Source organism: Limulus polyphemus, unplaced genomic scaffold, assembly GCF_000517525.1.
Source record: "Limulus polyphemus unplaced genomic scaffold, Limulus_polyphemus-2.1.2 Scaffold245, whole genome shotgun sequence".
Taxonomy (NCBI): Eukaryota; Metazoa; Arthropoda; class Merostomata; order Xiphosura; family Limulidae; genus Limulus; species Limulus polyphemus.
The window spans coordinates 216,791-231,862 of record NW_013665855.1 but is presented as its reverse complement, the minus strand read 5'-3'; the positions used below and the strand labels follow the sequence as shown (position 1 = coordinate 231,862).

The 15,072-nt window shown below is 32.0% G+C and overlaps 1 protein-coding gene and 1 long non-coding RNA gene across 2 annotated transcripts in view; one reads left to right on the top strand and one right to left on the bottom strand.

Annotated features, from left to right (window-relative positions):
• LOC111085121 overlaps positions 1-5,162 on the bottom strand; it is a 20,504-nt gene extending 15,342 nt beyond the window's left edge. Inside the window, exon 1 of the long non-coding RNA XR_002609966.1 lies at positions 5,080-5,162. This is a non-coding gene — a long non-coding RNA (uncharacterized LOC111085121). The remainder of the gene's footprint in view (positions 1-5,079) is intronic.
• The window catches only part of LOC106478727 (scm-like with four MBT domains protein 1), a 38,357-nt gene continuing 28,370 nt past the window's right edge, over positions 5,086-15,072 (top strand). The window contains exons 1-4 of the mRNA XM_013939288.2: positions 5,086-6,804; positions 8,813-8,926; positions 10,242-10,333; positions 13,686-13,926. Of these exons, the coding sequence (XP_013794742.1) occupies positions 5,181-6,804; positions 8,813-8,926; positions 10,242-10,333; positions 13,686-13,926 (2,071 nt within the window). The 5' untranslated portion in view covers positions 5,086-5,180. The remainder of the gene's footprint in view (positions 6,805-8,812; positions 8,927-10,241; positions 10,334-13,685; positions 13,927-15,072) is intronic.

Sequence of the window (15,072 nt, the reverse complement as noted above, 5' to 3'; positions counted from 1 at the left end):
GAATCAATGTATACTCTTGAACATTAGACAGTAATTGGGAAGTAATAGTGTATACTCTGGAATGTTAGACAATAATAAGGAAGTAATAGTGTATACTCTGGAACATTAGACAGTAATAGGGAAGTAATAGTGGGACTGATTATGGATTAGAGTTTTTACGATGATTAATTAATAATGCAGGAACAGTGCAGTACTCAGTATTGGTGAGGTTTTCCGTTTTCAAAAAAGTTTGATTGATTGAGAATAAAGTAAGGACAATACACTGTTTAACTTGCTAGTAACATGTTTCCACCAAAATTAGAAATGAAAAATATATATCTACAGATACTTTACTAAACAAGACAAATTTTGAATTACAGTAAATATAGTTAAAGTAATGATCATGACTGTACCACAATATGCAATCTCCAGTGCTTTTTAGCAACTCAAGATTATTGTAAGGTCATTTACAGCTGCATATGCTCACTCAATCGACACATGAAAGGAAGTGGAGCATCACGATGACAAGTGAGCAAAATGCTTATTGAAAGAAACCTTACTTGTAAGTGGTAAAATATTTTAACAGTTTTGTCTGTCTATACAGCATGTATTATGTTATGCTTTGAAGGAATGCTGCAAGTTTATGTAAGATGTTTCAGTTTATAAACATTTTGACTTCATAAAGTAGTTGGAACACAGAGTAAATTCAGAATTTTACAGCATGATTTTATGTTATGTCTAGATGAACATTCACTTTATAGTAATTTTGTGTTTGGAATAATTCCCACATTTAGGAAAATAATTCTGTTTGTTTCAAAAAATAGACTTTATCACAAAACTCCAACATATATACTATACAATAAGTTGGTTGCTAATGTTAACCCTTATATTAGGTATTCTACACTCTATGTAGGTCACTATATTTATATTTCAGAGCTTCTGTACCATAGATAACTTACTTGTAATTATAGGTGCAAGACATTAACTATGGTATCACAAAAACAAAATCAGATTGAGTGGTCATACATGTACAGCATCAAGCAATCATCTCTGACCTCGTTATTTCATAACTATCTACAGTGCATTGAAATTATTGCAAAGAAGAAAGAATTGATGCCACAGCTTGATCATCATACAACAGCTTTTATAGATCTCAACTAACATACAACATCTACTCCACAACTCACACTTTTAAACAGACACAAAAACAAACTTATGTTACTCCAAATAACTCTGTTGGATCTTCAAAACTTAGAGCAGTTACTCAACATCTTACAGTTTAGAAGATCTTGGCCAACACACAATAGCTACTCTACATCTTACACTTTAGTGGATCTTGGCCAACACACAATAGCTACTCTACATCTTACACTTCAATAGATCTTGACCAACACACAGTAGCTACTCTACATCTTACAGTTTAGAAGATCTTGACCAACACTCAGTAGCTACTGTACATCTTACACTTTAATAGATCTTGACCAACACACAGTAGCTACTCTACATCTTACACTTTAATAGATCTTGGTCAACACACAGTAGCTACTGTACATCTTACACTTTAATAGATCTTGGTCAACACATGATAGCTACTCTATGTCTTACACTTTAGTAGATCTTGACTAAGATACATAAATAGTAACAAACCTTTTTCTGAGGTCTTCAAAGATTTTAAGTGACATACAGTAGGTATTATAATCTCCACATTATACTTTCATAGATCTTAACCAACATACAGTTTTTAGTTCATCTCTCAGACCTATTAAGAGATCATGCTGGTATTAGATATTAATACATATGTGAGGTTTTTTTTTGTAGGATTATAGAAAAATTACATTATATGGGCTTACTTTCAATATCAAATTGGCACAAAATTTGAAAAAACACCTTTTCTGAGATCTTCAAATGATTGCCATATTGTAGTCGATTATTAATAAATCACTCATTGACCATTGCACTATTATCTTCCTGAGGTTTCCAATCACATTATAGAAATCCTTGTTTTTATGATTGTGTAATCACTATCCTATCTAATTTATTATTATTGCTTTGATACCATTATGGTTTGAAGAATTTCCTTTCATGATTACTGTGGACTGTTGTTGTTTTAGTTTTTTTGGTGTTCATACCTTATAATTTTCACATCAGTTGCTGTGAGCATGTGAAGAGAATTGTGTTTTTGTTCATATTTGTTTTATTGTGAGTAGTTTATAATTATATATATAGCTATGCTGTATTAGTGAGTATTGTACCTTTTTGTTTTGTAAGATTTTTTTATATTTAAATGAAAATGCAACTAGTTAACTGTTTAAAAAATAATCTCATGTGAATTACTACTTGAGATTTTTCAGTGTTAAAAGTATATTAAAAATGATTCAAATACTCGTATACTGTATATTTTACTATTCATTTTTTGGAGTTCTGTTTTTATTCTAACATCTTAACTCTCTGAGGACTGGCCCACATCTGTGCCTTATCATTTTTTTTAAATGTGTAATATAGCATTAACTCCAAAATATGTACATGAAAAATTACTGTGCTGTGAGTTGTTGTATTTTGTTAACTTGTGGATACTTAGCTTATCATTTATATGTACACTTAGTTACTTTCCTTAATTGTCCATATTATTTCATTACTTAGCATTATAAAAAACAGTTAACATGCACAAGTCTTCTAGTAATAAAACTTGCTGTATCCTAAGAAAAAAAATGAATTGATAATTTTATTGTTCTAGTCTACAATGATACCATCATAAAAACTTTGAACTCATCTATTGATATAAACAAAACAATAGCTACATGTCTAAATGGTGTATTTAAGTGTTTTACACTCACAAAAAAGAAACCTATCATTCTATGTTTGAAGAACTTGTAGCATTCTGCCACAATTTATTCAAAATTCATAGCAAAAAAAACTTCGTATTTCAATGTGATATATGTTTGTACACTTGAATACCACATTTGTGGCTATAGTTAAAAAAATAATAGTTTGAAGGTGACTCACATACTGAATTATGAGTTCACAAAAGATGTACTGTTATGTTCATAAACAACAAGAAACTCACATATGTAGATTAAAAGTGCAAGTTAAACATTAGTCATGGAAGAAAACAATGAACTTGGGTTCAAAGTATTAACTTTTTATGTTCACGTACAGTCCACTTGATAAATTGTGCATACAAAGGTTAATACATGCATTACACAAATTGTGGCATATACATACATAAATGTCTTCCACTTATGATTAACTTGAAATGGTTCTTTTCTTTTTCATTGCTGTTGTATGTTTAAAGTGTGAGTTTATTGTTCAGACATATACAATATATTAGAAATGTTATTTTTACGCATAGTGAACAATTTACTCCCATAGATATTAGATGACTTGATTATGAACTACAAACATAACACTAAAAACATGCTCCGCTTACTCTGCATTATTATTACAATTTCCAGTCTATTAGTATCTGATACCAAACATTTTCTTTGGTTGTGAATAATTTTATGGCTATTTTGGGAACAAACGTTTTTTAAAGTATACAATAGAATTGTTTTTTAGACATTTCATAATTAAGAACTTTATAGATTCATATTATACTAAAACAGTGGTTCTCAACTTGGGGTGTATATATACCAAGGGCACCCAGAGACCTTTGTAAGGGTGTACAAGGATCTTTGAAAAACAGTAAAAAAGAGAATAAACTCCACTTCTCAAAATTGGAGAGCAGTCTCATTGAATTGCCAACATATTCCAATAGCCATCACTCAATGTTCACTCACCTTTGAATTATTTTTCATGTACCTATAAATTAATATAATCATTCTTAAGTTTTTGAAATGAATTTTATGCTTTAGGAGATTGCCACTAGCTTAAACGTCTGACTGGGAGATATACAACATAAAAATATCATAATGATGGCTCTTCACTAAGACATCAGAATTTATTAAATCAATAAAGGAAAGTTTATAGCTGTGGTTGCATCTCATAACATGTTCTAACATTTCTTAATGTTATTAACATTTTCCATTTTAGAACACAGCAGGTTTTATCAAGAGATGAAAACTTATTAAAACATCTTATGAAATGGATGAGTCCTAATAACTGAATGAATTATCTTGATTTTTTATTATTTTTAAAACCTCACTAATAAAGGCATTTAGGTTTTCTACTACTTCACCTGAATTCCAGGTTAAGGATTAAAATATTTTAAATTGTTATATCATGACTATTTCACTAGCCTTTATTAATTACTTAATTTGTTATGATAAAACTAAAACCAGGATTCTTAATCATTCTCTGATTCCCCATAATTATTAGATCAGAAACACTGATGACAGTTTCACAAGACTTGGAGTGTGTAGTTACCCAAAATACGTTTTCAGCATGTTTTAAAAGTCTTTAGCATGATGGTTATCAAACATCGTAAATTCTCAATGAACTTTTTTATATTAATCAAGGAGTAATTTATACTGTATGTAATGTATATAGGTTATTAGTTTGTATTGAGAAATGTATTAAAAGTTATATGTTCAAATTCTTTTTTCTTTTGAAAAGAGCTTTCTAAGGTTTTTGGCAAGTTAAAAAATCTGCATTTTGTTTCATAGACAAATATTAATATATGGATTAGCAATATCAAAAAAGTTGTTCTTCAAAAAATGCACATCCAGTATTTACTATTATATTTTCAGCACTTCCAGCCAGTTTTTTTCATGTACATGTATGCAACAGTTTCATTTTACAAAGGTTGCCAGTTTTCAATGGGTTATACTATATATCAAAGAAAAAATATTATTAAGGGAGAATGGATCCCTTTTTTAATTTATTTTTTTATTGTGTAAGTAATGAGTATATAATTTGTAAACTTTTCTCATTACCTTACCCTCAAAACATTGTTTTTTTAAATACAAAAATACTGTTAACTTTCAAGAACATTATAGTCTTTGCCAGTTTTTCCTATAAATCCAAAGATAATAATAGTAACAAAAAAATTAATGATGAATATATTAGTAACCTTCAATTTATTTTTACACTAAATTCTGGTTCTGATACAAGTTCTTCACATGGTTTCTTGAATAAGTAATAATTCTGTTTTTATAATTTTACAGTTTTTAAGAACATGATGTGAGTTATCAAGGGGATTCAGAGCCACTAAAGAAGATTTACCTATCCATTATATGGCAAACAAGAGTAAACAGTAAAACAAAATGATGCAGGAAGATACCTGTATGGATGATAATAACAAACAAGATCTTCAGCAGGTTACAACCAGCAGTGTCAATCTTAGTTGTGGAAAGCAAGAACCAACCATCCTAAGAATTTTAACCAATCATCTATTGGACAGTGTTGATAACAAACTTGAGAATGATATCCAAGATGTAAACAGGCATCATGGTGGTGATATAAATGAAATTCAACATGAACCATGTTTTAAGGAGGTAACTATTTACCATAAAGACAGCAGCCATTATAGACATGATGTAGCAAGTAATGGTAAAGAACAAATTGGACAAAACATTCAGAAATATACAACTGATTATAAAAGACAGGAAAAATGTATTCAGCAAGATATGGCTGGCCCTTCTAGGTGCAGTAGTGAGAATTTAGAAGTCTTACAAGATTGTGCTAACAGTCATCATCTTGACATCAAGGACCATCAGAAGGGACAAGACACGCTAGATGATACCAATTATTATAAAACTACTCATGAAAACTATTCACTTCAACCAATCCAAGATCATATATCCTTTCAGATCAAAGACATTGACAATAGTCAACCAGGACAAGATATTATAGAAAACATAACCAGACAGTGTGAGGACTTTAAGAACAGTCAGCCAAGAAAGAATATCAAAGATAATATAGACAGTCATTGTGAAGACAATAAGAATAATGAACCAAGAAAAGACATCAAAGATAATGTAAACAACCATTGTGAGGACATTAAAAACAATCAGTCAAGAAAGGGCATCAAAGATAACGTAACCAGCCATTGTGAGGACACTAAGAACAGTCGGCCAACAACAGACATCGAAGATAATGTAATGAGTCATTGTGAGGGCATCAAGGACATTTGTTCACGAAAAGATACTCACAATGTGATTGAACAGTACCAAAATAATAGTGAAAATCATGAGATAAAGCAAATTCAATATAATGTAGTAAGTACTTGTGGGGACATTCTGCATAAAAAAGATATTCTAGTTGTGACTTATAATAAGGATAATAATAAGAATGAGAACCAGAATATGCAACATTCTGATGATGATCTAATCAGTCACTATAGGGACAGTAACAAGATTCTTCAAGGAAAAGACAATAGGAACAGTAATAACAACCAGCAGATTCAGTATGTCCAAAGTAATATAACCAGTCAGGATGGGGACAGCAGTGATCTAAAGCAGGAACATATCATCCATAATGTGATAAATCTTCATAATAGTCATAGTGATAGTCAGCAGGAAGAAAAACTTACAGAAGTGGCCAATTATTGTGGGAGCTCTAATAATTACAACCGGCAGGAACAAAATATAGCTAAAAAACTATGCAAAACTATCATGCAGTATGATGTTGGAGATGAATGTGGTATAAAAGCAAACAGCAAGCTCATAACTACAGAGAAATTAGAAATAAATTTAGGTAATGAAAACAAAGTTTTTTGCACTGATGATACAGATCCAGGTCCTCCAGTGCTAGAAGTGGAAACTTTAGAACCAACAATTGTCAGTGGTGAAACTGCTCAGTCTCCTCCCATTCTTGATGCCTTGTCATTAACATCTTTCCATACTCCAGCCTCCGAAGGACTGCCTAATTTATGGTTGAACCCAGAGGGTAAGAAGGGTCTTGTAAATTCCCATCTCACGTGCACTACATCTAAGGATAATTAAATTCTCTATTACAGAATTAAGTTGCATAAAAACATCTCACAAAAAAAGTCTAGAGCCAAAATCCTTGAAAGTGAATGCAGATGCTAAATAGCATAGAAGACCAAGATCATCAACATGTATATGTTATCATAACTTACCAATAACTTTCCAAAGTTTATACATGCTCATATACCTCATGAATGTTTTATTCCTATTTTTGGCTACCATTTTTTTCTTTGAGATGTATATGGATGGAAAAGAAAAGGATAATCTTGAAATTTAAGTATCATTACTTTGTGTCTTTCAGACATTTTATTTACCTTCATTTTGTATTTGTAAAATATAATTACTGCTGAAAGTTGTCGGGGTTTGGATGCATTGAGTGAATATTTAAAATATGTATTCTCAGGCTTGTATGTAACTTTTAATGTAGTTGTAATAGCAGAATTATTTAACTTCATTTGAGAAAAATAATTATGTCTCCTCTGATTTTGCAAAATGTTTTGAAACAAAAATTAAGCTCAAATACAATTCTAGTCACTCTTACTTCAATTAGGACATAATATCTGTTTTTTAGAGAGGATGTTGTCAGTGATCATGGATGTTTCTGTGAGCCTGTATACTAGATGTGTGTGTTTATTTGTGATATTACAACCATTCAACACTGTAGTGCTATACTCATTGCTGATGCACATTCTAAAGTAACATGCTTCTGTCAAAATGGCTGCAACTAGTTCAAAGAAACTACATTTACTTCCAAATACTGAGTTCTGGCATTGTTGAAATACTTTGCTGATGTTCAGTGTCTTGCCTTTTTTTTGTTCTGTTAAGTAAAATTTTATTAAAGTTTTTCATATACCATTCCCTTTAGCCCCTGGCATCACTAAGGCATATGGTGAAGGATTTAGAACAGACGAAAGTTTAATAACCACACACAGAATATTTTAGTTATACAAGTGAAACAACTTAATAATTTTAATTTTAGCATAGATTTTGAAAAAGTAACATATGTTTATAAATTTCACCATTACATGATCATGACTTGTAAGTCAGACAAACATTGTACTCTTTAAATTTAAGTTTGAGAAATTATTTCTTATTTGATCAATACTTTTTTCAGTCAAGTCTCTTCAAAGTTATGTTTTTTAACCACTAATGGCAATACAACTGGAATACAGAAACTTGTGAGAGGTAGGTCTTGGATAATTTATCTCACAAAAAATTCATGTCAGTTTTGACCCTTGCCTTACCTTTTGTTCAATTTTTTTTCCTTAAATTTTGAATGACATTTTTGGCACTAAAAGAACTTTTGAACTTTTTTTTTTAAATGAATATTTTTTGTAGTGAAAGGCAATGGTTGGTTTCGTAACCAGTTTAGTTTAGCATTCCAGTTGAGTGTCATTTTTCAGGTGATCTCAATAGCTGTTTCTTTGTAGTTTATTCTTTAGGATGTCATGTATGTATAAACTTTTTTCTCAAACAAATCATCTAAAGATGGAGTGTGACTGACCTTACTAATGTCTGACATACATACATACAAGCAATCAGTTGACCAGTTTTGTTAGTCAGAGTATAGAAGTGCTTTTTCTGTTGTCTGAGTAGTTAATCGGTAACAGCTTCAGTATCATAAGTTATACAGATCCAGTTCTGAATTTTTTATTTGGTGATCTTCCAGGCAGGATATTCAATCTTCATTTATTCTTCTTTGTTTGCTGACTTTCTTATAGCAGTGGTGGCTTTTCATTCAATATACTTGTGCTATCCTTAACCTCCAACCTTTTTACTCATTAGATTTAGTATTTAAAATATTGTTTTGTATTTCTGTATTTGAAGAAAAACAAATGTTTGATGAAAGTTTCATAAAAAAATATAATAATCCCATCTTAGAGCTACATAAACTACAAATGACTGTAGTTTTGAAGTTTTTGTAGCCTTGACAAATTTCTTACTGGTTTAGTTTTCAAATCATATAGAAAAATCAACTCCTCTTGAAGAGATACATCAAGAAAGCCAAACATCAGTTGATTCTTACTTTCATAATACAGAGCTTGAAGTGAAGCAGAGAGAGAGTACTGGCAATGAGGAAGGTAAAATACTTTATTTATTTATCTATATGCTATACATATCTTTTAAAATCAATTTATTTATGTATTTCATAAATGAAAGAAGACATACATTTTGGATATGTTAACTTTGAATTTCAAAGATGATGCTATTGTTATTGAACAAAATATGCTCAATAATAATCTAGGCCTCTAGCACTACTTCTTTCATTTAAGGAAGTTAATGCATGAAAATTTGGTATTCTTGAATAGAGTTTATAAATCAGAGAATTTCAGTTTTTTATTACAGATTTTCCATATATATTCATATTAACAGCAGACTTGTGCTTCATAGTACATGTTATGGAGAATATTGGTATTGTTCAGTCATATTACATATTTTAGTTTTTCCCTGTTTTCCAGTTATTTTCATACATTTCTAATCAAAACAGACTACATATATAAATTAAAACTAAAAATTGAGTATGAATCTAGTTGATTCAGAAATACAATTTGCATCTCACTGAGAACAACAGCTATTACCTTGTATCGGGGCTTGAGTGAATCTCACAGCAAGGTATCTCAAAATACAGCAAAATACAACTGGAGTACTAGAAAAAAAATGCCACATACCATTGAAAACAAAGGACAAAGATGGGGGTTACTTGTTCTGCATCAGGATGGAAAGAACCAAAAGCAAAAACAGGTGATGGGAACAGAAAGACAAGTCAGGGTCAGCTGAAGAAACAGAAGCAGGAGGTCAGGAATACTAGCAAATAGAATGGAACCATCCACTTGGTGTACAATGGAGATAACATCATCAACCATCAGGTTGTCTAGCCACCATTCAAACAGTAAAAGTTTCATGGAATATCAGAACCTCGATAGGTTTCAGAAACATGGCTACATGAATTCATAGTCAACAGGTGTCCCACAATTTCGTAATTTGATTAAGAGAAAAAATAAAATTATTATAAGAAAATATTATAATTTGAATCTGAAATTCTGACTGAAATGTTTAAAATTTTGTGTCTTTCTCAGAATCAAGAAAATATAGGTAGGAAAGACTATGCTTCTGTTGATGCAATCAGCATTAGACTATAGCCCTCCAGCAGTAGGAGAGAGAGACACATCCTCCATGCTCCATCCCCCACGAGCACCTCATCTATTAACAAAGACTCATTCTTTCCTTAGCACCAGTTGTCTTCAAAAAATATTTTTTCTTATGAAGTGGGAAATCTTTGCACGTATTCTTTTAAACTTTTAGTCCCCCACTATAATATAATTGTTAAAGGATAAACTATTTTGTATAATGTAAAATACTTTTTGTTGTTAAGTTTGAATATGTTCTTTTTTATAGATGGAAGTGATACTGCTGAGCCAGAATTTGTTTGGGAAGATTACCTAGATGAAACTGGATGTGATGCTGTTCCTCCCACAGCATTTCTTCATGTAAGTTCACTTATTCGATGGTAAAGCAGTAATATATTTGAAAAATTACTTGTACAAAGGTTGATATAATAGTAGGTTCCGTTCGCAGCTTTGATTCATTTAAGTAAACACATTCTTTATTTAAAGGTAGAGAAAGGAGTAGTCATAATTGTTGTCCAGTGATTTGAGGCTTCTTCATTTTATTTCTGGGTTGCTGATTTTCTCACTTGTTAATTTTTTTCAATTCAATAATAAAATTTTTTTGGGGCTATAAACTGTACAAAAAGAATCTCTTCCACAAATATAAATAAACATTAAAGACTATGATGTATACCTCATTTATTTATTGCAGTAGTTTCTATAACACAGGCCTGTGAAGGTTTTATTGTCTTGAAATTTTTCCGTTCTCCAGTAATTTCTGTATTCTTAATCCAAAAAAATGTTATCCATTTTTCTCCATCACGTACAAAAGTTTTACATAATGTCATAATACAATACGTAAAAGAAAGACCACAACACATAGTTTGAGACTATTTCATTTGACATCAGTATTCTTCCCTTTTCTTCAGTTTGTTTGTATTTTTGTTAACAAACATAATAATAAAAAAGTGTTCATTGTGGTAAAAGAAATAGTAATTTCATCTAAGTGAGATTTCTTTTTCGTCCTGATTTGTAAAAACTCCTTACGTTATGGAAAAAATGAATATTATTTTTGAAATCTGTGTAGTTGAATTATGGAAAATCCATTATTAAAATCAGAACAGCTTTTATGAAGTTTTAATTCACAGGCCTGTGTAATTGTAGCAAAGTTAAACAATTTCTGGTGCTCAGAATAAATACATTATGGTGTAATATGTCTTTCACATTATACCAAAAAAGTTTGATACAAGCAGCATTGACTACCATTACAAATATTTTATTATGGAATGAAACAAGCTCAAAGCATTTCAACTTATTGAAAGGAATGATTTAATGTACAAGAGTCAGCTTTATAAGTTTGTTATTCAGCAATGTTTATTCATCACAACAAAGAGCTATTACCTCATGCCACTGCCATAAAGGTTTTTGCACTCACCACAAGCCTTGAACGAAGCTATCACTACTGTGATGTAGTCATCATTAGACTGTAGCCCTCCACCAATAGGAGGGCAACACATCCTCAATGCTGAGTAATTCCCATGAGCACTAGCATTTGAACAAAGGCACAATCTTTTTTCAGTGATGCTTTGTTCTAACGTATTTTTTCTTAAGAATTAATAACATTTTTGCACTTATTATTTTAATCTTTACCAGTTGTAGTGTAATCTTTCTTTCCTTAATTTTATTGATTTTGATATCAAATTTTAAACAGTTCAGTTAGAACCTTGATTTGAATTATCTTCAATTTGATTTTTTCTTTTAATCAACTTTGTAAATCGTGATAGGTAAATATCTATTAGAAAAACATTTTCAGGTAAGGCAAATGTGAACTTTTGAGACGTGTCTGAAAATGAATTTTTGGCAGCAATAATTCCCATTGTTTTAACACAGTGTACAGTTTTATTAAATACTCTTCATTGTTGTTATTAGGCCTATGCACCATCAACTTACCAGGCTAATTTTTTATTTCTAAAAAGTAAGATTTTGTGGCTCATATGAATTACAAATTCAAGTTTCTGACATCTCCTGAGGCAACATTTCACTTAAATGTTTTACTACATTGGTTCATCTCTCCAGTTCATTCAACAGGAGGAGTGATCCAATAATGTAATGACGATATGGATTATCAGCAGTGATTTCTGCTAACTTAGGTTTTTTGCCTTTTTGAACTGGGGGACCCTACCGGATTTCTCACCTCCAGTCTGGTGGAAGCTCAGCTTTCTCACTATGTATATATGTAGACTCCCATTACCACAGACTACTAGAATGCCATCAAATAATTTCTTGACTCACTCTGGAGTTTCACTCCTGTTTTTTTTGTCATTCTCATGAAGAAGGGAGGTTGGTGTCCTGTCATAGAGCTACCTCACTTGAACCAACTATAGTATTTCCTCAGTTCAAAATGAACAGTTTTCTCACTCTGAATTGCATACTGTCCTGTGTTGTGGACGACTAGAACCAAGGTCACTGATGCTTTCTTCTCATCCCAGTTGTCTACCTGCCTTTCACATTTTTTGATTCATCCACAGTGGTTAAACATCTGATTCACAGCCCTTCCCTTTGAGTTGGCTAGAACCTCCATAGATTTTTTTCTTTTGGTCTCCAATCCCAAACTCTACAGATTTGGCAGAGAAAGTTCTGTGTCTGGAGTAGTTTGATCTCTTTTTAAAAGATTTATACATATTTTCTTCTTCTTCTTTTTGGCTTGTGGGAGCCTTCACTCTCACCATTTTTCCTTGGACATTTCCCACTCTATTTATCACAGGACAGGTTTGTCTTCTACCCCGACTGCTACTCCCACCCCTAAAAAAACTGCTTGGGTGGGGGATTGGGTGTTTTCTTCATTTAGCTTTTCTTTCATCCCTGTATGATTATTCTGACCCAGATAGTAATCTCACTTGTACTGCCCTTTTTAGGGCAATTGACAATGTCTTTTCTTGCCATGTGATTTGTCTTCTTCCAGTAACTCCTTTCATTTTGCCTTATTGATTTATAAACCATATCTGGGTAGTTTATTCTTCTGTGGTGATGACACTTTTCTTATTTTCTATGTATCCTCCTCCCATCAAGTTTGTCATCTTACAGCTTCTCTTGCCTCTAGCCATCGTCATCCACCGGATCTTGCAGAATGAGATGTGGATGGCCCTTTGCACATTAGTGTCACATGACTTACATCACATTGGGGTTTCATCTCCCTCCATTCTCCCCAGAGACTCTTGCAAAGTATTAGTTATTTTATTGTTGTTGTTTTTTACATCTTCCACACGACCATTATTATATATCAATGTACATATTTACTAGAAACAATGAAAATTGCCAATTGGCTGGTGATGCTTCATAGGGAATACTTCTATTTTCCAAAATTAGCATTGAGTTGCGAAGTACAGAAAGTATTAAGCCTATATGTCCCTGCCCTGTGCCCACTGTTTAGATAGGGTTTTCTGCAAGATTGCTTTGACAGTGTATATGTATTTATCTTTCAGACTGTACTTGACAAATAAAATAACAGCATCAGGTGTGTGCATCCCCTCATACCTGGCTGTCCATATTTTTCAATTTTCTGCATGTTCCATAAACTTTTCTAATGTATCAGCTGTATGCAAATAAACTTTGGTCAGATAAAAGTGGTTTTGTGATAAGAAGTTTGAACATTTATAATTTTAATGGTTTTCTTAAGTGGAAGTTTTGGTATTTTTTCTCTTACTATTTTATTTTATTTGTCTGTAAAATACAGGTAGAAAGAAGCCTTGAAAGTGGATTAAAGGTAGGAGCTAAAGTAGAAATCCCCAACCCTGATTGTCCTGGTACTTATTGGGTAGCTTCTATGGTCATGACCTGTGGTCCTCTTTTATTACTTCGTTACTTGGGATTTGGAACAGACCGGTCAGCAGACTTCTGGTGTGACTTGACTTCAAGTGAAGTCCACCCTTTAGGATGGTGTCAGGACAATGGTAAAGAAAAGTGTCCTCCTAATGGTAGGTTTAATGTTTTGATAATAATAATAATGTGTGCCAAGGCAGTGGTGATACATATACAAGTGTTTGATTTCTGTTAAAGCACAAAGTTACACAGCAGGTTATCTGAGCTGTGCCTACTGCAAATATTCAACCCCAATTTTTAGGGTTATAAGCCTTCAAACTTGCTTTTGAGGTAGTATGATGGACATAAGTACTTTAATTTGTTAGAAACACCTATTATTAGTGGCACTGCAATCTTCATCATTAACCAGTGTTTCTCAATGTTTTTTCCTGATGAACTTCTTCATGAACCAAAGACAGTTTCACAGACCCATCTACTTAAATAGGTCTATTTGTAGAAACTATTCTCTCCATTTCAGAACCACTCTAGAATGTTCAAAGACTCCCTAGAAGTCCACAGAACACAGGTTTAGAATTAAGGGCTTACACTATGTCTTTTTATGTATAATTTATTTTCATTTCAAGAACTAAATTTATCCTCTGTTGCTACTATTGGATGGCATTGTTAACCAGTAAATGAAATGTCTATGTTCAGTATGCTTTTTATGAATTCCATTTAGACATTTTGTATCCTATTGGTAAGTTGCTTTTATGTTCAAACTAAGTAACAATTGCAGAAATGTTTAGTAGCTACCAGAAACAGAAATATTTCCATGGGTAAACTACATAGCAGATTTAGGTTTCTTGTATCGATATACCTGTTTCATCATCAGACAAAACATGTGAGATAATAGAACTAGGTATTTTTGTTGTTAAAAAATCATTAGTTATTGGATTTTGTTTTCATATTGCTGGTATAACAACATTGCCATTGACAGCAAAATAAATTGTGAATGGAAATCAGTAAACATATAACTGACCTGTAGTTATTACGTAGAATCATATTGAACTGTTATTACTGTTAAGTGCAGAAATGAACTTTTTTCTGTGGCAGCCAAAAAATTTTTCTTTTCACTGCAACAGATCTCCCATAATTTTGAAATGGCTGCCAAACATCCATATGTGCTACCATCTATGAGCAACGTTGATAAACACAAACCTAAACAAGACTTGGCTGATCCACACATGCTGCTTACACTAGTGATAGGCAATTGATTAGGCCCAACATGGCCAGGTGGTTAGGGCGCTCGACTCGTAGTCTGA